At 39.2% G+C, this 25,714-nt stretch overlaps 2 protein-coding genes across 3 annotated transcripts; both read right to left on the bottom strand.

The window, feature by feature from the left end:
• Positions 1 to 817: 817 nt before the first annotated feature.
• On the bottom strand, positions 818 to 11,479 carry washc2c (WASH complex subunit 2C). Its single transcript, XM_056395905.1, is given in 32 exon segments — positions 818 to 1,521; positions 1,654 to 1,825; positions 1,927 to 2,634; positions 2,746 to 2,973; positions 3,475 to 3,534; positions 3,776 to 3,850; positions 4,012 to 4,113; positions 4,246 to 4,374; positions 4,490 to 4,921; positions 5,139 to 5,195; positions 5,198 to 5,264; positions 5,454 to 5,629; positions 5,718 to 5,825; positions 5,920 to 6,018; positions 6,109 to 6,201; positions 6,742 to 6,852; positions 6,995 to 7,149; positions 7,252 to 7,449; positions 7,539 to 7,583; positions 7,674 to 7,764; positions 7,867 to 7,991; positions 8,112 to 8,171; positions 8,384 to 8,468; positions 8,599 to 8,706; positions 8,798 to 8,854; positions 8,963 to 9,024; positions 9,126 to 9,219; positions 9,326 to 9,499; positions 9,674 to 9,742; positions 9,897 to 10,061; positions 10,238 to 10,381; positions 11,350 to 11,479. Coding segments are annotated over 31 exon segments (4,395 nt in total). The 5' UTR covers positions 11,350 to 11,479; the 3' UTR covers positions 818 to 1,375.
• Positions 11,480 to 12,695: 1,216 nt separating this feature from the next.
• On the bottom strand, positions 12,696 to 25,514 carry slf2 (SMC5-SMC6 complex localization factor 2). Of its 2 annotated transcripts, none has more exons than XM_056395401.1 (21): positions 25,363 to 25,514; positions 24,655 to 24,689; positions 22,293 to 22,846; positions 21,926 to 22,171; positions 20,964 to 21,009; positions 18,875 to 20,343; positions 18,657 to 18,739; positions 18,437 to 18,550; positions 17,234 to 17,401; positions 16,717 to 16,822; positions 16,540 to 16,627; positions 16,308 to 16,449; positions 16,097 to 16,184; positions 15,807 to 15,983; positions 15,534 to 15,628; positions 15,311 to 15,398; positions 15,060 to 15,170; positions 14,824 to 14,901; positions 14,601 to 14,687; positions 13,481 to 13,549; positions 12,696 to 13,307 (listed from the first exon to the last, which is right to left on the bottom strand). In XM_056395401.1, exons 1-21 carry the CDS (start codon positions 25,395 to 25,397, stop codon positions 12,987 to 12,989), a joined length of 4,200 nt encoding a protein of 1,399 aa, XP_056251376.1. In that variant the 5' UTR covers positions 25,398 to 25,514; the 3' UTR covers positions 12,696 to 12,986. The 2 variants fall into 2 exon arrangements, with proteins under 2 accessions (XP_056251376.1, XP_056251377.1); XM_056395402.1 differs by having other exon boundaries at positions 18,657 to 18,736.
• Between the last annotated feature and the right edge of the window lie 200 nt (positions 25,515 to 25,714).

The raw sequence follows: 25,714 nt of genomic DNA, 5'->3' as shown, positions 1-25,714 counted from the left end.
GTGATGCCATTTGATTGACAGACAAAGGAACCAATTGGCGTCACGGATGGTGGGTTGGGAGGGACAATAAACTGTCAGAACTACGAGTTAAAGGTAATCATCTTCAGGTCATGCTGAGTTGGGATACAAAGTGTGTTTCCCGCACATCAGTAGATATCAGGCGTAAAAATCCATCAAATAATTGGTTAAATCATTGGTACAAATGTTTATCCCTCACCAGTTTTAGAGCTGCTTCTCCATCTTTTGAAGAAGTAAATTGTGAATGTAAACACTTACAATAACATTAATATCCATCCCGTATAATAGAACTGAACAGTTTCTAATATATTCACATTAAGTCTAAACTTTCCCATACAAATGTTAATAAAAATTGTATCTCTGTCCAAAATGTCTGTTTTCAAATGTGTGCCAATTAGTAGCACCATAAGGTCCCAATCCTTCATGTGAGACAAAAAGACTTTTAATACCATGTTCAAGAAATTCACCCTATGATCTACAAACTAAGCTTTCAGTGTTTAGAGCTTTTATTTACTACCTAATGTGAAAAGGGTTACAGAATTTCTAACAGCTTGGTGGGTTTTTGTAAATGCTGAAAGGAGAGCAGCTATAATACCTTTTTCTACTTCAATAATACTAACCTCTGTAAAAACACTAATCCATTCAGCCAAAAATGAAACAGAAATGTTGTTAGTAAACACAGATCTAAAGCTCTTTTTCTTTGGAGTGAGCTTCCTGCTCATATCTAACACTGATAAATATTTCAGAAACAGTGCACATGAAAACAAGTTAAATCAGAAATAATCACACACATTTCAAATAGCATAAAATATGTTTCTTTTTAGTTATTAAAAATGAATTTCCTTTTTCATCACAGCCAAAGTTAAGAAATGGATGAATTTCTTATTAATAAAAACATTGTCAAAATGCCTAAGACACTAAGTAAACATGATGATTTCTCATAACTGTGATATGGCACAAACCCAAAGACATGGAATCTCAACATGGCAAGGCCAAAGGATAAACATCTTGAAAACAAACAAAACAATTTACCGTTAATTTCTGCAGGCTTTGAGGCTAAGCATAAGATATGCTTATAAAGTGCTATCATGTATAATAAAGATTAACAGTATATAATAACTGTTACATAATATGATCTGATGCTGAGATGATTTTGGAAATGCTGTCAGAAGATGACTGGAACTATTTTCATTTAAGTCTTTATCTGCCAAAAATAAGCCACAGTATTTATATGAATTTATATGAATAAATACTCTATCAACAGTGTATTGATCTCCAATCTTTCAGCGATCCAAATGACAAGAGAATTAATCCATATTCCACAAGTGTACAAATCTGGCTACTCAGAAACAACAGTTCAGTTCCCACCAAGAGCATTAAGTGGATCATCAAATATGTTGCTTGAATCCGCTGCTGTACTGGCCTCCTGGGGTGGTGGTGTCTTCTTTGATTTATGGGGAGTCTTTGCCACTGGTTTTACTGTGCTTGGTGAGAAGATGTCATCTTTAAAGAACAGAAAGATGGTCATATTTGGTCAGTTTTAAAAAAAAAAAAAAAAGGTAGGCCAGAGGAAGGACAGTAGCAAAAGTGTGCATTAAAAACACATGGATGCCTGCATGCATTATTGTTGCTTACCCATGTCATCATCAAATATTGACTTGGTCTCTCCCTTTGTCTTGGACTTCTGTTTTGGTTTTAAAGTGTCCGTCAGGTCAGCAAAAATGTCTATGTTGTCATCAAACAAGCTGGCATCAATGCTCTTCTCTTTGTGCTTCTTTTGAACTTTAGGCACAGTGGCAACTTCATCCTGAGAACACAGACATTTAGCCAATAAGAAAAATTGAACACATTTTCTTGCTGGCACAGACAAACCTTGACCATATTACCATTAATCTAAAACAAAGGTACCTGGAACATGTCCTGCTTTGAAAAACTACTGCTGTTCTTGATTTCTTTACTACTTGTGGATGAGGGCGTGGAACTGTTGCTCACTCCAAAGATGTCCTCATCATCATCATCATCTTCCAAAAAAGAAGAGGCCATGGCTTTCTTCATAGTTGACCTTGGTTTGACCTTTTGGAAAAGGTCATCAGTTTTGTCATCAAAAATGGATGGGAATGTGCTTTTGTCTTTGTCTTTCTTCAATCCCACCACACTACTGGCCTGAGGTTGTGTAGTCTTGGTATTTTGTCTGGTAGAGGGTGTGTTAGTTACTGAAGGGGCTTCAAACAGACTGTCTGAGCCAAAAAGGTCATCCTCATCAGAAGAAGGCAGCACCTTGGTACTGAGGCTGTCCTTACTAGATTCTTTCTTTCCAGCATTTGTAGATACTGGTAATGTCAGTACAGAGGGTCTGGGGGAGATTTCAGAGAGTGAAGGGTGAGAGGGTGAGGAGGCAGGCAAGGCTGTGGGAACAGCTGAGTTAGGTAGTGTCAGACTGGCAGGCATCTGGTTGGATTTGTCTGGTAGGGGTAGGATCAAACCAGAGACACCAGGGTTTGGCCCAGGAATGTCTTCACCAAGGGTTGCATCTCTATCCTCCACAGATCTTTGGACAGCTTGCTGCCTTGCAGCTCTGGACTGGGGTCTCCGATGTGCAGAACCTTTGGCACGTCCCTGCATGACAGAAAATTTGCACTCACAACAATACATCAGAAAACCACGCAATGAAAAACCAACTAAGAATTCAAGATACCAGATATTACACTCTATGAATCAAAAACCCACCTTGTGTGCGCTCTGCAGGGTTGTAGCTTGGACTGGGGTGTCAAAGCTCACTCCTCCCTCACTGTCTGTGTGGGCTCCTACAGGAGTTGTGGCCGGGCTGGGGCTCAGGCTGGAGCTAGACACCCCAGAGGAGGAACTAGGACCTATGCCAGGGAGAACACTTACGGCCCCTGGCATACTGGGGGCAGCACCAGGCAGCAACGTAGCTGGATTGATCATCAGATTGACCTGAGAGTAAAATGAGCAGATGCACCAGTACAAACATTTATGAAGGTGAAAAAAACACCATGGATCCTGAGCACTGACCATAGAGCGTTTACACAGACTTTCTAGCTAAAATATCCTACATTTGTACATTTCTTTGCCTCAAAACTATGCTTTTCAGTGTGGTTCCAAGCAGCAGATCATTCAGAGGAAAATGAAAAACCAGAACTGTGGATGGAAATGGCAAAAGAAAGATGCATGAGTACCATTTAGTGAAACTGAAAGAAAGAGCAAGCAAATTCTTCAAGTTAAGCAAAATCAAAACAGAGAATTATCTTCATTTTGATAGTCATGCCGCTGTGTCATAGACAAGTTTTTAAGTTGGAATATGAAAAAGCCCAGACAGAAGAAACCTTCAAAGATAAAACATGTATGTGGGAATAGGAAAGTCTTTTATCAGTAGGAATCAGAGTGAAATGTCAAGAATGAAGACTTTTGATTCAATAAAAACAAAAAAAAAATTACTTGAAGTTTCCCAATCCTTGATGAGGACTCTTTAGGTTTTACAGGGCTTGGTGCAGGTTTCTGTGTGGTTAGATTACAGCAGGATCAGAATTTCATCCAATATAGGCATTTCTTGAGTTCATCTAAAAACATTACCATCTTTGAATAGGCAGTAAATTATGATGTAGATGTGTCATCAGAAAGCATAAAAAGCTTATACAAAGCAAAAATTATTCCTAAATCAAAGCCACATGGCATGGCCTCAAAAAACAATGTAGCTCATTATATTACTGAAGACAGTATATGCTTCCGCTAGACTCACCTGAATCTCTGACACAGACTCTGGACGTGCGAGCAGTGCTCTGTCAGTGGGTTTACTGGGCTTCTCTGCTACTTTCTGTAATAGAACATGTAAGAGAAAAAACAAGAGAGAGCTTAAGTTTCTCCAGCGGATCTAAAATATCTATTTACACAACTGAAACTTTTTCAAATGTAATAAACAAAGCTGGGAAACAGGTGTCCGCCTTATTCTTAACACTAAAATAATCAAATTGCTACCGGAGGAGGAGCTTTTGGTTTGGTGGAGCTGAAGAGGTCATCCTCATCGTCATCTGCAAACAGACTTTGTGCTGCTGGCTTCACTGAGCTGAGCTTGGAGCTCTAAAAAGTAAACACAGTCATGTATTACTGGCATCTAGTGATGATGCATATAGCATGCAGTTGAGTAAAACGTGGCACTTGTAGAGAGAAGAAATAGATCTACAAATAGATAAGACTATCTAATATACTGACTGCAGCTTTCCCTGAGGTGGCAAAGAGGTCAACATCTGGGTCATTGTCCTTCTGCTGCGTCTGACTGAACAGCAGCTCCTCGTCCTGGAACACACCAGTGCTCTTTGCCTGCGGTCGCTCCTCTGTAGGCTGTGAGAAGAAAAATATACAGACACACATATGTTAACACTGACTGCAGGAGATGTAACTAAATCAATTCTTCAAACTATACTTTACCTACTGTTTTACTGTAGCCCATACAAACCTTTAGTGTGTTTCTGCTTGTAGGTTTACTAGGTGTGAATATTGGATCATTCCAATCTGATTCATCTTCCTCCTCATCTTCAAACAGACTAACAGTTTTTGTTTTAACTTTCTCTTCCTTCTTCTCCTCCTTCTTAACATTTGGCTGTGGGCTGTCCTTAGAGAGGAAGCTGTCATCATTGTCATCTTCATTCAACGGGTTCTTTGTCTGCTTGTTGTCGAGAACGTTAATGCCTCCAAAGAGACTGACGGCTCCAGCAAGCTTCTTTTTACTCTCACTATTCTCTGGCAACACTGATGGAGGAAGTGGTTCAGGGGTCTTTACAGCTGGCTTCTCCGGCTGTGAAAGCTTGTCCTCTGCTCCTGTTTTAGAGACTGTAACCTCCTCTGATTTCTGTGTTTGGGAGGATGACTGAGAGGCTACAGCAGATGTCTGAAGAATAGAAGAAATAAAAGAATTTAATCTCAGAGTGGGGGATAATGCAAATAAATGGTGTAAAAAAATTAACTATCACTGCTGTCACTCATAGAGCCAACATGATTTTTTAATTTGGTGTTTTATTTAATTAAACCGTCCTCTATGCAAGCCTCCGAACATAATTATTCTTCATGACAAATGTGAATTACAAAAAATAAATCAGTGCACTCACTTTAGCAGCAGGGGCTGCAGTGTTTGTGTTGACAGTTGGTTTGATGCCAAAAAGGATCCTTTATCTTCATCATCATTATCACCCTCATCTTCAAACAAGAGTGCAACTCTCTGAGGCTTCTTTTGACTATATGAAAAGCGGCAGAACAGGAGGATAGATAAGAACCCTTGGCAATACAGTATTTCAAAAAAGTGTACTTAATTCAATAAACAGTGATTGACAGTGGTTCAAAATTTTTTTAACAGTGAGCATACATGTTTTTGCATAGTTTTTACTGTAAGAATGAAATGAAAAAATCATAAATTCTACAAATACCTTGACTCTTTTGTTGGAGCAAACAGATCCTCATCATCCTCATCTTCATCAAAGAGGCTGCTCTTTTGGGATGTTTTGGCACTGGGGAGACTGGAGGGAGCACTCGCACTGGGCTTCATCCCTCCTGTCTTTGTCTCTGACTTCGTTGCACTACTTTTGGAATTTATCCACTGGTCCTGTCATTGAAGAAAATAATCTATCATATTGTACAATCAATTAGATACTGGCAAGCTGCAGATAAATATTATTTTTATGCTGTCATACCTCATCATCGCTGAAGAGGGAGCTGGACACAGTATTAATTGGCTGCGGTGTGGAGGCTTTAGTTTGATTAGGTTTTGGTTTAGATTTAGCTGCAGATGCAAATAGATCCTGCAAGATGAAGAACCAGATTATTGTAATGTACTCAAAAAAACAACCTGGTTCAGTTTTGTTCTTGTGTGTGAAACATTAGTAAGTTTTCTACCTCTTCTTCCTCATCATCAAATAATGACACAGCCTTGCTGACTTTGCTCTGGCTTGTAAATTCAGGTTTAGACTGACTCTTAGGAATGGTTGGAAATACCTATAGAAAGCAAATACATATGTAGTGTAATTAAAATTTACATTATCATTGTTATTAGGTTTTTCTTCCAGTACACTTTGAAAGCCTTACTTGTGTATCTTCATCATCAGAGAAGAGGCCTCTGGTCTGGGGTTTCTGAGTCTGCTTGACAGTAGCTTTCACTACATCTAGCACAGGCCCATTCTGAAATAAATAAAATTAAGCTTTAACAAAAATGAAAACGAAATTTAATATGAGCTTTCTAAATTCAAACTTGAAGTTTTAGTACCGGTGCAGTGCAAAGAGCAGTGAACTGTGTCAACAGGAGTAAAGGCCAGCAGTGAACTCCAAATTAAATCGAATGTGGCCTTTTCTGAGACTGCACTCAAATATGAGCAAACAGCAAAATACTGACTGCAACTAGGTCTGTTCTTTTAATGGCATCCATTCCTGATAAATGAGCTTGTGAGTCATTGTTGGAGTAAGCACAACCTCACAACAAAAGATAAATACAGAGTTATATCAAAACTGGTAGAACTCTGGAGATAAGAAACTGAAAATACACCGGCCAGCAACCAGCTGGTGGTGTATTAGATGACAATTTGAGCTAGATAGCCTGCACACACTGCAAATTACGGAAGCCCAGTGGAGTTCTGTTTGGTCAAAAACCTTCCATTTGGCATGTAAAAACACACAAATTTGATTTTGTCAGGAGCATATTGTTAAACAATGATCTATTCAGACCTCCTCAGATTTCTCGGACTCCTCGCTGGTAGACGGCTGACGTTTTTTCAGGCCCTCACTGAGCAAGCTTTTAGTCCCAGGACCAAACACGGAGATGGCACCAGCTGGCATCTAAATATGACAATGAATTATCAACACAGGGACTCTTCTTCAAGTCATACAAACACTATGTAGGTATATCAAAGTAAATATGTAAGTCAACAACTGTTAATACTGTGAGCCATCAGTGAGAGACTCATATGTTGATCTTTACCTTCTTCTCAGGTGGTTTAGCCTGCTCTTCCACAACCTCCTCCTTGCTCTGAGCTGGAGTTGGCGTACTGTACTTATCACTGAATATGTCACCGTCCTCATCATCTTCATCAAAGAGGTCAATAGCTGTCTTGGGTTTGGGTTTCTCCTTTCCAGCTGGAAAAGAATGTAAAAACAGCAAACATGCAGAAGTTTGAGGGTGAGGATCCCATCTGAACATGGACTATAGTACTGAACCGCCCATTTTCACACACTTACCAGAGTCAGGTTTTTCCAGACTTTTACTACTGAAGAAGTCATCATCCTCATCATCATCATCAAACAGCCCACCTCCTCCACCAACAGCAACTCCTGTCGGAACTGGTTTGGAAGCAGCGCTGGTTTTGGGAACTGGAGTTCCATTCTCCTTGCTCCCCACTGAATCAGAGTCTTTCCCTGAACTGAACAGGCTGTTATCTGTTCGGAGAAAGTGATTGGATTTGTTTAAGGATGATGAAGCAGATAACAAAGTGATATGTCGCTGTCATACAAGTGACTGCAACTACCTGGGAATATTGAAACGGCACCCGCCGGAATCTTCTTTCCTGATTCTTTGACAGAAAGAAAAAGTTATGAGACAATCTGCTACTCCACTTTTTTTCAGTATGTCTGTGTACATTTTATCTATATTGCTGTCGTACCTGCAGTTTGAGCTGTGCTTTTCGTGCTTTCATTCATTGCTTTTTTCTCTTCAGACACAGACGGTTTTGGTGCCTCAGAGAAAAGATCACCCTGAATGGCATAGCATAATAAAGTACAAATAAATATGTGGCTGCAATCCAAAGTTTCTGTAGTGTGAAATTAGAGTGAATCAGAGGATGCTTTTTAATGTACCTCATCATCATCGTCAAACAGGCCTTTCCCTCCGCTGAATAGGCCACTTTTCCCTCCAAATGGGGAAAAGTCGTCGTCGTCCATCTTTGGTGGCTTAAACATGTCATCACTGTCGTCTTCAGCTGCTGTTGCAATGCACACAAAGTATTGAGCAGCATGCTGGGAAATATGGGCATACTGTGGAGATAACTAATGCAAGGTTAAACAAATGTTTGAATTGGACTGATGATGAATGAAAGTCCTACCCTGTGACTTTGAAGGCTTTGGTTCTTTTCTGCTTTTACTTTTCTTCTTAGATGTCAATGCTTCCAAGACATGACATGGTAAAAAGAAAATATCCATAAGCATGCACATGCAATGATGGCACTCATCCCTGAAATGCTTTTAATGTGAATCTCAAATGTAAACATCTGAGCTTTGACTTTTACTGAAATTAAATATGAGTGTGAGGAACAAAAAGAATTCAAAGTGAGATTATATGAAACAGTATGAGTTGTTTGATATGACAGGAACTTACATGCGCGGTCTCCCTCCGGTTTGTTAACTGGTTCACCTTTGATTCGGGCTGCCAGCTCATCAGCAAAGGACGACGGGCCTGTGTTCTGAATGTGACATAAAAACAACAAGAGCAGATTTTTCCCTGAGGCAGCAATAATGTTTTCTCACTGAAATTACAAATAAGCCACTAAGAAAGATATCTCTAAACTACAAGCAAAGTTACAACAGGCATACCTTTGTGTCATCATCATCATCCTTGTCTGATTCTCCAAATATGTCAGAATCCTCATCCTCCTCCTCATCATCGTCATCCTCATCATCATAACTCAACATGGATGACTTCTAGGGAGTGTGGAAAGAGAATTCAAAATTGTGAATTTGTTCAATTTAAATGTTTTCTTTGACATGCTGGGCAAACAGATATCCAGCTTACCGTCTTGATATTATTGTGACCTTCATCCTCCTCCTGATTAAAATCTTCATCAGAATGCTGTTAAATGAATAGGTAAATAAATACAATAAGTTTTTTTCCTGTGTAAGATGCAAGATCCAAAAAACATTGGGAAATGCAGTGAAAGAATGTGAAAAATTGTCTTACAACTGCTTCTTTGCCATCTTCACTCTCAATCACACTGTCTCTGTCACTGTCAACTGACATTTCTGGAAAGAGAATCACACATAATTAGAGAAATAAACACCACATTGTGTGAATCCTAATGGCCGATGTACAGTGCCTAAAGAGGCTGCAGTCAGTATACTACCATCACTTGAGAGGTCGCCAAGTCCAACATCATCTTGTTCCATGAAGGCCTGGGAACCAATTAGATATGGAAGTGGCCTGTCCACATAAAGATCCTAAAAGACAAGGCAAAAACAGACATTAATGTAAAGATGCATGATCACATGCATTTATGCAATGATTTCAGTACTCATCTATGCTGTTTCAAGCTCAATGGCATACCTTGGGCTCTAGGATGGCCTCCACTCTATCAGTGACCTCCTCGTCCTCTGAGTCAGAGTTTCCTGCTTTAATGTCCAGATGCTCAAAGGCTGACTCCAGTACTCTCAGACCATAATTCACGGCTTCCTGCATCTTCGGGATTAACTCTGCCTCTTTCTGCTCTCGAGTCTTCTCCTTAAGAGAAAATATAAATAATATGTCACAGGGCAATGCAAAGGTTGTGGGTTCTGTGGCTAGATTATCCTGGAAGTAATAGTACTGAAATGCATCATTCAGTGTTATACTGGTCAGTGTCTGTGTTTTCTATGCCAGTAAATGTTAAGAGCAGGGAGAATGAATTCTATTTACCTGCTCAGGCTGCTTCTCCAAAGCATCAACCTTCGTTATAGTTTCTTCTACCTCTTCGTCATACACTCTCTGCAACAGCACACAAACAAGAAGATATTTTTATCACCAGAGAAGCAACAAAAATTCCACACAAGATGTCCTTTAGTTTCTAAGTGAATTGTCAAAGTTATTGTGTAACAAATAAAACCAAAGTGCGATTAAATATTTGAATTATATACATTACATTTTCTATAAACTGTGTGTTGGAGAGCATGAGAAAGTCATTGAAGACAGAATGCAAGCAGCTGTCTGTGGCCTTGGTGTCACGGATCAGACTGTCCAACTGCTTTTCAATCTCATGTGTCTTTGAGAGCATTCTCTGGGAGAAGTCTTGGAGGAACAGGAAGAGCTGTGAACACAAAAAAACGTTTTGGAGGTTGCAGCGTTACTTACACTGCACTAAAGTAGAAGACATTTCACAATCCCATCAACTATTCTGATTTGTAAAGCATTTCTGCAGCATTTCTCTAATCACTGCCGTTTTCTTGGCCTATATCAAAGATGGGAAATACGTTTCTGACTTACCCCTGAGTCAGCTGCCAAAGACCAATTGGCACTGCTCTGTCGCATTTCTTCAAGAGTCCAGGGTCTCTCCCAAATCTGAGCATCTTTCTCTAAGTCTTCATTCCGGCTTGGGCCATTTGCCATTCCCTCTGGCAACCCACTCATCTGAGATCAGATCACTTGTTGTTATTGATGGCATTAATAATTCAGAAGGGCTTTTAAGTACCTGACATTAACATATCATAAATGGAAAATCCTAAAAAATATATTCTTGTGTAAGAATTTAGACCACATATCTTTTTTACTTTGTATATTTGTACCAGTTTTGGCTTAAGGTAAACAGTTGAGAGACTGTTTGAATGTAAAAGCCTGTTGGAGAACAATTAGATAACTTCATATGGTCAAACCAAGCTCTCTTCTGCAATTTTGTACTGTTATTGCCAAAGTCCAAACCATAAACTGTAGTAATAATATCTCCTATAAACAAGTCATGGAGATCCTCCAGACACTGAAGTTAGTCTGTGAAAGGACTGTGGCATTCCTCCACGGAATCAGGGACATCATGAAGGCCAAATAAATGATACAGGATGCCTCCCACCAAGCAACAACCAGTAAGTAACTCAAAGGTAAAATAAACCAGGCAGATCATTCAACCATCATCATCATCATTCAGCGTCAATAAACCAACTGATGACACAATAAATTCAGATTTGATCCTTTGATTTCCTACTCAAGGGGAAACTGTCTGTGTGTAGAAAGTGACGTTTAGGTTTAGGTTACCAGAGCCACTGAAATATCACAAATAAAATACATTTTAACTTGTTACCATAACGTTATCTTCCCTTTAACTAATGTAGTTTTAGTGCTATAGTTGGGATACAGCAAGCTAGCTTTGTAGTGGTAGTAAGATTACAAATCTGTGCAAGACAACTTGTTGTGTCCTCATAAAGTTGCCTAAATGTCATTTCCTTCTTCAAGCTTTCACATTCAAATTGACTTGCTTCTGCAAGAGAAAGCGGAGACTGTTTGGCTAGCAGCTAGCTCAACTTAGCTAGCCAACATTAACGTTAGCTTCAGCTGTTACAACTAACAGAGTAATATATCCACCCAAATTTAAGCGTTCTCGTGCTTACCTTGAATACTTCAGATCAACTGCTGTCCACGGCGGTCAAATGTGGTCAGAAACGACGTAAAAAATAAGATCGATTATGCTAAATTTGGCCTTTCCCTCATTGGTCTTCTGACAGGTCAGCCATGTTCTGTCTGCAGACAGTCACCTGACTACTGTTGCCTGGCAACCCAGGGAAAGTGGGGCGGAGTGGAACAAACTCACAACCAAGGCAAAGAGATGAAGCTAACAGCTTACTAGGCCATCTTGAAAACAACCCGTCACTGCTGACTGGGTAAACAATAAAGTTGAGTTTATCACTTATTATTTTCACACATTCCTATCTGGGCGTAACGAGGATACATTTTATTTATATTGATCCATTTAAAATCAGACATTTTAACATTTGAGTTATTCAAGTGTAGTACAAGCCTCTGGGCACATAAGGCTCCTAGTCTGTTTGCTGCCTCACACAACTGTTTGCAGTCTTGCATCTCTGTGGACACCTTGAACCTCTGAAATTGTTCTGTATCTTTATAGTAATCTTGTCCTTTGTGGGTTTTTTTTCTTTGTGGTCATTTTGCATCTCTTGTCACCGATTGGCTTCTTTCTAGTCATTTTGTATGTTTGTGGTTGTTTTTTTGTCTGTCGTTGTTTTGTGTCTCTTTGCAGTCATTTCGTGTCTTTCTGTGGTCCTATACAACTCTTTTTGTCATTTTGCACTTCTTTGTTGTTATTTGATTGACTTTCCAACAAGAAATACTAACAATTACTTCAAACAGGCTAGATCTTGCTAGATCCAATCAGTAATCCATCCATTACTGTTGGTTCTCATTAGTTTGTCTCTGCATTCACCTCCTGTTTGCATCATAAGATGCTGAACATTGCGATATAAGCCTCAACCAAGGACTGCAAAATTAGCTGACACACATACCTGATATTAAGCTTTGATTTAACCCATGACTAAAATTTTATACAAAAATATTTCTATATATGATTTATCCCATAATTGGTAAACACTGCTTAAAGATAACTACCAATTTTATAGATTCTATTTGTTGGAAAAGTAGTGGTTCTTTTACCAAACACTACATTTAATGTTAGAAAATGGTAGAATCTCAAAGGCTACATGGTGCACAAAAAAGTAATTGGGTTCTCAAAGGCCATCTCTATCAATGCTTTCCCAAAGTATGACTTCATCACTTCAAACCTATCAGAACTAATTCTGTGGCATTATTTAGACATGTATTTAGCTTCATGGATTTGCCAAGTGTTGATGTTAAGACTGTTGTATTCTGAATGTATTATTTCTAACACTGATATGAGTAGACATTTTGCCTGAGATGTTTTATAGGCAACAAAGAATTCTGTTAACATGTAAATAAAGTTTATTTTCTGTGTTTGGCAAAAGCTATAAAAAAAATATTTTTAACCATTAAAAAAATAAACATGCACACTCAACAAAACACTAAAATTTTAACAACAAATCAACAAACAAGAAAATGTGTCTGGGAATAATTGACAAAGTTAACTTAATAAGACTATTTCACAACCGAGTATTGCATACTGAAATAAACTCTGCACGACAATTAGTTTGACTGTAACTAAAGAGAGTAATGATTCAGAACATACCCCAGACTCTGACACTAAATAATAGTTACTCTAAATTAATGGTTCTATTGCCTCTGTTTTATTTTTCTCATCCACTGGATCATTTCCTTCCGTTTCTTGTTGTTTTTCATCCAGTTTAATGTCCTGCTCTTCTGCCTCCTCTTTTTTCTCCTCCTCCTTATCAGCAGCAGTCATTGTAGCTTCATTCTCTTCAGCTTCATTGTTTTCCTCCTCTTGCTGATCCACCTCCATCACAAGATTTTCTGTCATCATAGTGCCCTCTCCATCATCACTGTTATCCATATGCTCCTCTTCTTGGTTACTGATCAATGTATCCACTGACGGAGGTTGCCAATAATCATATAGCTTGCCCTAAGGGATGAGAATATAGAAAATGAGAATCATAAACTTGTTGATTTTGATTGGAAGACTTTTAATAATGGAGCCTATATCAAGTGACTACTGTCATTATCTATTAGAAGATTAAGTAAAAAAAAAAAAAAAGATGTAAATAAAGAATTCATGAATGTGTGTAACAACTGTACATGGAGAGGCCTGGTCCTCTGAAGCAGCATCTGCCACTTGGTGTAGATCCTGGCCACTAGATCTTTTACCTGGAGGAAGAGGAGGAAGGTAGGGGCTGTCAAATAGATTAACATACTGCACAACAGAGCACAGGGTAATTTGAATGATTGATTGAAGCAAAGTCAGCAATGACTTATTATGTCAAGTTACAAATACAATCACACAAAAATTTTCCACTACAAGCTGAGCTACTGCATATTCAGCAGAAAAGAGCTGTGCGTTGTTAGCACCATAAACATTGTGGTGCTACAGAGGCAGGCCTACAAATCATATTCTCCAGACATAAAGGAACATGTTTGGTCCAAAAAAACAAAACAAAACAAAAACATTTCAGTGAAAATGAAATGCAAAATGGACCATTCCAACTGAAATTGCAATTACATATCACAATATCTTACCACAATAATTGCAATATGATTTTTTTGCATATCGTGCAGCCCTAATAGGTATTTTTCAGCGTTTATAATGTTTTTTGTGGACAGTGTTATTCCTGTAAGGTTGTGTCCTTTTACCAAAATACCAAGGCTCTGGTCTCCAAGAAATTGAAAAGTTTAGGCAGTACTGCTTATCCTGTAATTTGGTGGAAATTCTGCTTCAAAATTGAGAGGAAGAAGCACATATATAAGAACACTGTGCAAACTTATCAATTATGACCTGAACTCTGGCTGTAACAGCATTAATTTAATGACACATCTACACAATAAGTACAATATAGTCTCTCAGTATGGTGTTAGTCCAGATGAGCATCAGGCAAATGACTCAAACAGCTTTTACCTGAGAGTTAACAATGACTTTGTTTGGATTTTTGTGAAAAAGGTATGAACTTTAACCAAATGACCTTATGATTGACTTTTCATCAGCATTCAACACAATCCATCTCAGGAGATTCTTTCTAATTGTAATATAAATGTAACTGGTTGGAATTAAATTTTATATTGTTCATGAGGGCACAGTCATTGTAAAAGGTCCAGTAATGTTCACCATCAAATGTCCCAATCACAAAATTTGCATCTGGATCTACATCAAAAATTCACACAGATACACACAAATAACTGAAGTTCCTTTTGAAATCATATTCACCTTGCTCCGGTAAAGACATTTCTCGCTCTCTCTGATGTCACACTTGACATGCGTTTCCAGCTCATAGCACAGAGAAAGTAGCTGCTCCTGAGAGCCAGAAAAGAACAAGAGGTAAGTCAATATTAACATCCAGGCAAAAGGCTATCACCACTCACACATTTAAGACCCTTAGTTCCCCTAAAATGACCAGAAAGAATAGGAAAGAATTTAGGAAAAATCATACCTTCTGATGTGCTGGGAAGAACTGAAAATTGGAAGCTTCATTTGCTAAGGTCAGGAGACTATAGCAGAGGTAGTAGGACTGAAACATAAATAAATGGAAAGACATTTGCATCAGAAAACCCCCCTAGAAAATGTACAAATATGAAAACAAGATATATGAAAAAAAAGACAAGAAAAATCTAAAATGAATTTTGGGTTGGAACATTTTGAAGCTAAAGGCATTAAGTCTGTGCTCACCTGTTGGTCTAGGATGGCCATGTCCTCTTCTTTATCTTTCTGATTCCTCAGCATGCTTCGGAGAAGGGTGGACGGTTGCATACAGGGCAGGTATGGCCTTAGCAAGGAGAGCTAAGCACGGCACCAAACATTCATTACATTGCAATAAACATTTAATGATTCTAAAAAAAGCTGTAAAGAGTACCTTCACATATTTCAAGTGCTGGTATCTAAAGGTAACTTTAAGTTTAGATTACACTGAAGCAGATTACCTGAAACTCTTTTTCTGCAGGTCTGTAAGTGCAATTTCCATCTAACAGCTTAGAGATCATGGACAGGCTCAAGTGTCGGCGCAGCTGCCTTTACAAAAAACAAAATGAATACTTTTAATGGTAACTATTATAAAAACAAAATAAAAAGTCTAATCTAAAAAACAATATTGAAAAAATAATCGAGACAAGCTTAGACACAAAGGAGAAAAATAAAAAGACTTACTTTCCACGTGTGTTGTCAGGCAGCAGTTGAACCACAAGGCACATGTTGTGGTGGTCATCTGTCAGATCAGTAAGGGCCAGACAGATTCTGGGCAGCTAAAGAGATTTTAAAATAAACTCACAAGAGGCAACAGGACTATAATAATAATGTAGATTTTAAATCATAAATGACACTGGGATTTAAAGGCCAAATAAAACAGCATATGATAATATAAACTGTGAATCCGTCTGAAATTTCTGCAGGTCAAAGATTCAGAGGTACATATGCACTGACCATAGTGTCCCAGTCCCTGATGTTGTTGACAATCTTATACTGTAGCGGATACAGTTCCACACTTGACTCGAGGATGAGCCGTGTGTCCAGGGCCACCCTTCCCACCACAGCTAACAGCAACAGCAGCTCGTCGTCACTGTACGCCCGTGGACACAGACCCATACAGTAAGACAGGTACTACACAAGAGAAAAAAAAAAGAAAAAGAGAAAAAGTAGTGAATGATCTGAAAGGTGAACACACATGAGGGCTAACTGTTCCTAACAGACATCTGTTTCCTATTACATCTCACCTTCAAGATGTTGTTGCAGTTGTGTTCAGGGAATGTGCTCTGTTCCTTCTTACTTGAGGGACTGTCACTTTTGATATATATGTCCTCCCTACACAAACACAGAAATTCAGCTTCATGGAATTAAACTCAAATAATCTCAAATATTTTTTTTTTTTTTTTTTTTTTTAAAAAGGGAGCAAAATGTGATCCTTCACACAAGAATGCTACTTACAACAAATCTCCTTCTGTGAACGGAGGCTGCAGATTCTCAAAAGGGAAGAGAGTAACAAACGCAACTCCCATATTCATCAGGACCAGTGTCACATCAGCCAAACTTGGAACCCAAACTTTAAACTGCTGGCTTCCATTTTTTACTGAGGAAGTATGCACACAGAAAAAAATTTGTTAATATGTCTAAACAAGTGAGGAAATATCAAAAGCTTGAGGATGAGGAGAACACTGACCTATCTGATAAGCAGCAGTGCAGGCGATGTCACAGAGGGCCTGTAGTATCTTTTCGGATACCATCCTCTCACTATGGACTGACATCATCTGACAAGATCAACAAATAATAACTGCCAATGTTCAGACATTTGGACAAAAATAACCACTAACATGCTACAGGTGTGTGTGGGGCCTACCTTGAAAAGGAAACGGGTAACCTGAGTTGGACAGGGCGAGCAACAGTCGTAAGCTTCCTGGAACAATCCAATATTTACATGTAATCTCAGTTGAGCAGGACTGGACCTGATAAAAGGGGAGTGAAAGTTGAGAGAGAAATATTAGAGGAATTAATTATTCAGAAAAGCTGACAGTCTAAAGCTTTGTTAATGGCCAGTAGAAGCTGATATGTTAAAAGAAAATACCACAGTACAAAGTGCTGGATGGAGCTAGCAACATAATAATGATTTGTCTTTACTGTGTGGAGGCTAAGAACGTAGTTTGTGATGAAAGTAGCCGATTAGTTTTCAGGACAACTTCCTCAGGACAACAATGTTGGTCAATGGTAAATTTTTAGCTGATGCTCAAAAGGTCAGAATCAAAATGATTGGGAAAATAAATAAATTAAATGATTCTGCATATCAAACTTAAGTCTTTTTGTCAAGATATGTTGCTATAAACTTTCACATGTAGGCCTACACATAGAGCACAGCTCACCAAAGAAGTGTTTTCTGTGCTGTCCCCTGTGGGTTGACCATGCATTGTCTGAGCTGCAGTGTATCCTGGTTGAAGATCTGGCCAAATTTCTCCAAGTTGAACACGACTTCTCCTGGAGGCACTTCCCTGATTGCATTGGACATCAGCGAGTAGCGCTGCAGGAATTCCCTTAGAAACAAATAACAACAATATAGTCATGTGTGATATGACAATATATATCGCAGCATGGATGCAAATATGGACAGGAAATTTGCATGAAGGCAACATAAACAAACATGGAGAGTAAACGTGGCATAGAGTTCGTAATTCTGAACAGGAGAAGGAGCCCGACCACCCAAGATAGAACAAGGAGCTCATACCTAAAAGATGGGCTACTTCTGTCACATGGATGTAATTTAGTTATGAAAAGACTGATCAGAAAACTGTACTTTGCAAATTATTCCACAACAACTCCCTCAAATTCTGTGACCTATGCAAGAATCATGTCGAACTCAAGGTTTCAAACCCTTCTTCAACATTAGATTCCAGGACTTTTCAGGGACTTTCCAGGTCCAAATCACTCAAATACAAGCAGCATAGTGAGAGACACGGATCAAAGTTAATTACGGTTACATTAAAAATTTTTAAAGTGAGATCTAGCAGGCTTTACAGTTGCTCACACAAAAATTAAAAGAGAAAGAGGCTTGAATGTGCATGTGCAGACAGTGGCACATAGCCTTATTACTAATGTTAAGCCAATAATAATAATATTAATATCAATAATAAATTTCTATATTTGCAAAGAATATCTAAATTCAAGCACTTTTAAAGCCCCATGTTTATTTATATCTATTTTTAAAAAAACTTTCAAGGATATCAAGGATTTGTGGGAATTCTGCAAACAGTGCGAAGAGAGTCTAAGGAAGAGAGACACAAAGGTACAGTTGAGTGCTCAAACTAAACCCCACTCAGACGTTGCAAGAGGCTTTTGCCTGTAGCACACCATATGGCAAAGAATCACAACGATGGAAGGAGATGACGGCTACTGTTGCAACATACACAGTAGAGAAACAGTATGAGTAACGAGTATTGATTTGAGCTTTTGGTCATATCGCATAGCCCTACAATCAAACATAAAAATGCAGATCACTGTTAACTACTGTGCATGGACTGTGTCCCACTGACAAGGTATAATGTGTCAATATGCAGTTCTGCATGTCTTACTGTTGTTCAGTGGAGATGCCCTCCTCCTGGTTCTCCTCAGCCTCCTCATATTCAGCTATCCTTAACAGGTCCTCTTTACATGCCGTTAGAAGCTGTGTCTCAATCTCTTTAGCTCTATAGATATAAAGAATGTGGAGAAAGTTAACTCCTCTAATATACACCTACTGTGGCTCAAATTAAAAAGGTAATTAGTGGGAGTGAAAATTTCTGAATAATATACTTTTTATTGGTGTTTATTTCCTTCAGCATCTGATCAAGGTTGTTCTTATAAAGGCCTGGCTTTGTGGTGGGTGGCAATGGCTGCTGTGGGAAATAACAGATGAAATATAAGATCCAAACAGAAACACAGTTGAGTTTTACATGTCCTTTAGCTCAGCGAGTTGATTATCAGACATTCATAACTTTACGTAGAATAAGGACAAGCCCTTTGGAGCTTACAGTTTTTAAGTGGCTGCTGCAATGTCCAGGTGTACTAGGCTCTGAGAAGGCTCCCTTCTCCGGTGTATCTGGAGGCTTAGTAACATGCTCCATCATCTCCTGCAAGGAAAGCAGCTGCTCCTCCTCACTGCTATGTGAGCTCTGGGTTAGATCAAAATCTAATGCAAAGCTCAGGCCAAGATCAAGTTCCACATCTATGGGATCCTCTTCATTCACCTGCTTTCTACTAACTTCACTGGCCTGTATCCCCAGTGCTGGAGACTGAGAACAATGGGATGTAGAAGTTTGTTCAGAGGCAGCCGTGTTGGTCTCTAGAGTCACTTTGTTAGGAAGGCGAGATGCGTGTTTATCATCAGATTTAACACTCTCTTCCTTAAGCTGCCGACCTGAGGAAGTGATGGGACTGTTTTTGAGTTCCCTGTTTTTAGAGTAAGGGGGCTTTATATTTTCAAGGTTTACCCGCTCTAAAGTTACAGTTAGTATGGGGATTTGTGGGTTACCTGTTGAGGAAGAAATAGCAGTGTCCACTGCATAAGGAGAACCAGTTACTTTGGAGTTTGGAGTTTTCTGACATGAGGATCCAGTAACTGGAGTACTGGAGCTGGACGCAGTGCTAGGTGAACAACTTTTCTCTGAGGTGGACGATTTAATCGTTCCCCCATCTGTCTTTGACTTTGTAGTCTTATGAGCAGGACTGACTACATAAGTCATGGGATCAGGGGTGAAGAGCTCATCTGTATCATCAGGGATTACTACAGGTCTTCTTGGGCGGGCAGTTTTACTCCGTTCTGCCTTACGACAGCTCAGAGGACCTGAATTTGGTTTTAAGGCTGATTTGGGAGTGCTGCTGTCCGTCTTTCTGCTCTCCTCCACCTGATTACCTCTGCTCAGGGTCTTGGCCGGTAAGACAGAGGTACTAGGGTGAGTATGACCACAGTGGTGGCTGCCCAGCTGACTATGAGGTAAGCTACTAGTGTCCCTCTGGGGAACATCAGTGGATAAAGTGCTTGATTTACTCCTTTTATCGTTTTCCTCACTTATTTTCTTCACACTTTCTTCAACAGTCTTTGAAGGTGATTTTAACTCTTTTATCTTCACAATATGATTATGAGTGGAATTAATATATGCCTGCTTTGCCCCCACTGATGGTCGTCTCTTTATGCAAGGTTTGGGTGACAGTGATGCACAGGATGACTGGGCAGGTTTAAATGTGGACGACAGTTCCAAGCATGTTGACTGGCCACATGCCGGCTCCAAGCACAGATGGCTATCAGTGGTTTCAGGTGGCAGTTCCAAGACTGAAGGCTGGCTTGATGACGACACTAGTGAAGTGCTGACTGAGCTGCAAACAGTGGGTTTTGGTGTCTGTGCTTTGCCAGAGTTTGTACCCTGAAGACACATTTTCTTGGCATTGTCATCAGAGGCCTCAAACTCCCTGCACCTCTTCTGTGATGAGCAATTCAAGTCCACTGTTGATGACAGAAAAAGGCATAAATAATAATTTCCTTTTATCATCATTTCAGTCATTAAAGAAAACAAATATTTGATGGTTGTAGAATTCCATATCAAAGAATTTGCTGCTTTTCTGTATGTAATGTTTTAGTAAATTGATGCTCTTTGGCCTTTAGAGTGTTGGTCAGACAAAACAACATATTTGATGACATCTTGGGATGTAGAAAACTGTGACAGACAAATTTCACTATTCCTTAATGTTTTACAAATCAAACAATTATATAATAATCAGCAGATAACTCAATGAAAATAACCATTAGCTGCAGACCTGATATGTGCCAATTCAAGATTTCAAAATCAAAAAAGATCGATACAACTGCAGAGCCAACAAGATGACAGACTGCAGATTTTTGAATAAGAAGTGGATAAGTAGAAAAATTAGTTGTCAGAATCTGCATGCGACCTGCACAAAAAAAATAAATAAAAAAAATAAAAAATAAAACTATTTTGTAGGAGACAATGTGTACTGACCTATAGGCATCATATCTGAACGTATGATCCTAATAACTAGTGAAGGGGAAAAAAGCAAAAAGTCTGTGCATAAATTGAGTAGATGACAGTACTTTGACAGTATTACCTGGAATTGGCTTTTCACTTGAAGGTGTCCGTTTAAGTTGCTGGTCCTAAAAAACAAAGCAAAGTGACTCCTTAAGAAGCAGCTTCCCTTTAGTGAATTTTCAAGAGCAACGCAAGCATTGCTATGTATCCCATATAACTGAAGACAGAGCTTCACGTGGATCACTTGCTGAATTAAAAAACAACTAGCTGTTCCTGTTCACACCAGTATGTTTACAAGTGATCGGTTAAATAAATATCAATTGACTCATGAAACACCTAAAGAACAAATGCTCTTTAACTTATCCAAGACTGACCAACCAACCAGCTGTAGCCTGTTCCAGACCTCTAAATGATTGCTAACATGTCCAATAGGTCTTGTATTGTGTTTACTGGCTGCTGTGTCCCTAGCTTGAAAAACAACCAAGTCAATAAGAGCTTTTTAAGCAGGATTAAGAATGGGACATCATCTTCTTGTGACAGACACAGAAAAGTGGCAACAAATATTGATGAGATCAACAGATACGCATGTTGTTGTAAGCCTACTTACAAAAAGGTAAAAGACTTAAACTGTCATATTTCTTTGATCGACATGACATACATTAAGTTACCTGCGCCAAGCAAACTTATAGCAGCTTCTGTGTTTATTGAGGTTGGTGGAATGAATACATCCCTTCCTTATGATTGGTTAGCAACAAAATTTCCCCAGAAGAAAACAGCTAATATGACACTGATGTCCGACTGAATAAGGAGGTGAAACAAAATGTCAATCCAGTCTGTTTATAAGGCTAAATCAACTGCATCTTAGTTATAAAAACACTATGCAAAGGCTGAGATCAAGACACCATTCTCTCCCCAAGTGAGCATTACTCTGCCTCCCACCATGTGAGATGGCCCTCAACCATGAGGAGACAAACAGCTCAAAATCTTTAACGAAAACCCTAAATGAATTTGATGCGTCACTTAACATATAACAAACTTTACCTGGTACGGTGCTACAGGGCTGTGCATGTGTAAACTGGAAGCACTAATTCTGTCCGAGGACTGGGTACTCAGAGAAGGCTGGTAGCCTCGCCTGGAGCATTGGCTGTTACCAGGACTCAAGCACTCCGAGTCTGAGAGGTGCCGTGGGGAAACTTCTTGAGCTGCACTGGTGTTGAGTGATGGGGTCACAGGGGGCCTGTGCAGCTGGATGGTAGGTATGAGACTCCTCACATTGCTAGATTGAGCCTAACAGAGTACATACCACAACAACTCAGCATCACATGACTGCTGTAGTACAGATCATAAACAAGACACTAAACAAAACTAGGTTTCACTAATGGCCACATTAAAGAAGAGAAAACAATACCTTGTGTGATTCTTGACTTTTTGCTGTTACATCTTTACTTCCTGAATAAGACAAAGTGACCATGGGTTCCGTTACTTGATGTCCCCTTATGTGGAAGGACGGGGTGCGGTTGCTTAAATCCTTCATGAATTGTGGGGAAGCATGGTGACTGATACCGGGAGGCGAGGGCTGCAGCCTTTTCACTGAAGTATCAATGTAAGATTGGCTTCCTGGGACAAGTTGTGATGAGCAGAAAGAGTCTGAGTGTTGAGCAGAGTGCTGTGAGGGACCCAGTCTGTCCCTTGGTGTGTGATGGGGCCTATGTGTTGGGATTCCAACATTAGTTGGGCTGCCTACATTAAACTCTGTCGAACGGACTGGTCCCACGGCATGATGAGGTTGCCGTGGTGGACCCAATCTGTCCCTGTGGCACAACTCAGGGCTCTGAAGTGGCAACACTCTCCTTGGTGGTGGTAGAGAAAGCCGGTTAGGGACTTGAGAGGGCTTCATTGGAGTCTCCTGATTAAAAGATGAGAAATGAGGTAGCGATCGCTCCTGGAGTGTGAGGTCCTTCACTAAAACAAAGAGGAAACATGACAAAACATGCCATTGAGTGCTCATGTGTGAATAGGGATGAACATGTTGTCACTTCAGGGTCCATGATGCCTATAGCTGTGGCTCATCCATCAGTCATTTTGACAAATTCATGAATTTTCTTAATCCTACACATAGGGAAGTTTCATGTATTTAATCTTTTATACTTAATTATGGTGGCCCTGAGGTTCAAAACACAACATTTCACAAAACACAACAACATTTCAGATACCGGAACTACTGGGTCAACACTTCTTGTTTGTGATTGGACAGAAATCAATTCCAAATGTATTCAATGGATGTGTTAATGTGGGTTGGTGCAACATTAGATCAGTCCTAATTCTTCCAAGCCTGCTTTCAGGATTCCACGGGACATTTTAATGTCAAATGTCAAAAGCATAGTCTTCTTAAAGCTGGCCGCCCAGCTAAACTGAGCAATCAGGGGAGAAGGGCCTTAGTAAGAGACGTGACCAAGAACCTGACGGTCATTCTGGCTGAGCTCCAGAGATCCTGTGTGGAGATAGGAGAAACTTCCAGAAGGACAACCATCACTGCAGCACTCCACCGATCTGGGCTTTATTCAATTCAAAGCATGTTTGGAGGAAACCAGACATGACACGTTGAACTGGTTGGCACCTGAGCTAAATTTCAAGTGTCATAGCAAAGGGTCTGAATACTTATGTCAATATGATATTTCAGTTTTTCCTTTTTAACAAATTTACTAAAAATTCTAAAATTCTGTTTTCACTTTGTTGTTATGGGGTTTGGAGCTTAGGTTTATGAGGGGAAAATGTAATGTTTTGACTTTAGCTTAAAGCTGCAATATTGTGCACTTACAGAGCATTTTCTAGTCATATCGACTACTCAAGGTGCCTTACAGTGCTTGCCACATTCACCCACAGATACATATACATACACTGATGGAACAGCCACCAGGGGCAATCTGGGGTTCAGTATCTTGCCCAAGGATTCCCATTCTACCTCAAGTGCATATTAATGTCGTTAATTAAAGTATTCCATTTGGATTTCAATCTCCTGTTCCATGCTTTGAAACTCAGTTTAAAATTTGTCAAAGGACATTGCTAAGAGTAGTACACAACAGAAACAGGAAACCACATCGAACTGTTGCCAGGGACTTGGATACTTTCCAATCACATAAAATAATTGTTGTCCCACCTTTACCATAATCTGAAATGTTGGTGTTTTGTGAAATGTCATTGTGTTTCCTGAAATGCTGTGTTTTGCACCTCAAGACCACCGTACTTAATGGATAGACTAATCAGTGAACTTACCTCCATAAAGACATTGAGACAAAAACTGATACAGGGCCAATCCAAATACTAATCCTGATAGCATATAATGAACTCAACTATACAGTGACTAAACATGTCCACTTGCTACAAACGCAGGTAAAAAAAAAAGAAGAAAAAAGTCATTACTTATTTGCAAAATTTTAACATGTAAATACACAATTCTAATATTTGGTCTACACAAATCTGCATAAATGGCATGGATGAAATATAAGGAACACCTCCCATAATCCAGTTCAATTCAACAGCACCACAAAAACTGAACATTACAACATTCATGAAAGTAGGTTTTACAGCAAGGTTCTTGTATTTCAGGTGCATCCAATAAAAAACAACTTGCTATGCTTAAAAACTTACAATGTTGCTCCCTCCCTTACTAGCTACAGAATGAGTTAAAGTGAACAGCACATCGTAATGTAAAGTTAACTAAATACACAGTTTTTTTCCGAGACATAAACACATGACAACGCAGGACCCACCTTTACTCCTTGGGGAGAAATATTCTCCAAGTGTCCTGCAAGAAGGCCAGAGAGGGGCAACTGATGTTAAATTTGTCTCCAAAACAACAATAATGCAATTCAAATTCAGAATTGGAACTTAGTTACATTAAAGAACCAGTGTCGCAGAAACGTCAAACATAGCGAGGTGCCAACAAAAAGCAGACACCTGTCTGTCACTCTCTGTTTGCAACCACTCACAGCATGCAACGTTATCAACAGCACGAGTCCAGCAACAGCAAATGTTATGAAGCTTCGGGCAGTTATCTTTAACATATTGTTAAGCTGTGTCACTTGAAAATCTCAATCAAAAACTAACGTGACGTTAACAAAAGTAACACAACGATATTATAACGTATTAGCAGTGCTTATTCTAGCAAAAAGAAAAATAGCTAAGTAATGCTAGCCAGGAAACTCACATTAAAGACGTGTTTACATTTTTTTTAACATCATGGCAGTGTTATTAATTCTTTAACTTCATGTTGCTAGGCTCACTTTCAAAACAAACATTAACAGCCCTGCTCAAATCTTGAAGAGAAATTATAAGAGCGTTAGTCACAGTGCCTGGCTAATTTAGAATAAAATGTAATATTAGCAAGTCGTTGTTTCAGGAAGTGCCCTTTTAGCTAGCCGGCTAACGCGCTTTCAACTTAGCAATGGAGAGCAAACATAGTCCGTAGGTTTTCTTACCGAGTCTTCCCTTGATTTTCTTGTACCTTTCTCATTTTGAGGATTGGACAGGCTGTCCATAACCAGCGACAGCGACAACAACTGACTGTGTATGTGCTCCAATGTTAAAATCCTGTCAAGAATAACCCCTTCTCCCGCTTGCAATCGCACCGACCAACGTTTCACGCATTGCATTATGGAAGTTGAAGTCCAGCTGTATGTTACTTTAAAGCGATATTCCATATATTTCACCAATTATGCTTCTTTTCATTGAAAATAAGTAGACAAACCATAGGGTTAAAGTTGATCATTTGTATATTTGATCAAATAAATAATATATTTGTAGAAAAAAGAACACACAAGTAATTAATAT

This window comes from Seriola aureovittata, chromosome 14, assembly GCF_021018895.1.
Source record: "Seriola aureovittata isolate HTS-2021-v1 ecotype China chromosome 14, ASM2101889v1, whole genome shotgun sequence".
NCBI lineage: Eukaryota > Metazoa > Chordata > Actinopteri > Carangiformes > Carangidae > Seriola > Seriola aureovittata.
Note: the sequence above shows the minus strand (reverse complement) of the source record. Positions and strands in the feature narration are given on the sequence as shown.

What these genes read in the sequence shown, in the direction of transcription:
- slf2 (XM_056395401.1), bottom strand. Translation starts at nt 25,397, where the DNA reads ATGAGAAAGGTACAAGAAAATCAAGGGAAGACTCG. An exon ending in GCCCTGTAGCACCGTACCAG is followed by an intron (nt 21,010 to 21,925) that starts GTAAAGTTTGTT and finishes TTTGTTTTTTAG; the next exon opens with GACCAGCAACTTAAACGGAC. An exon ending in TTCACAGAAGGAGATTTGTT is followed by an intron (nt 16,185 to 16,307) that starts GTAAGTAGCATT and finishes GTGTTTGTGTAG; the next exon opens with GGAGGACATATATATCAAAA.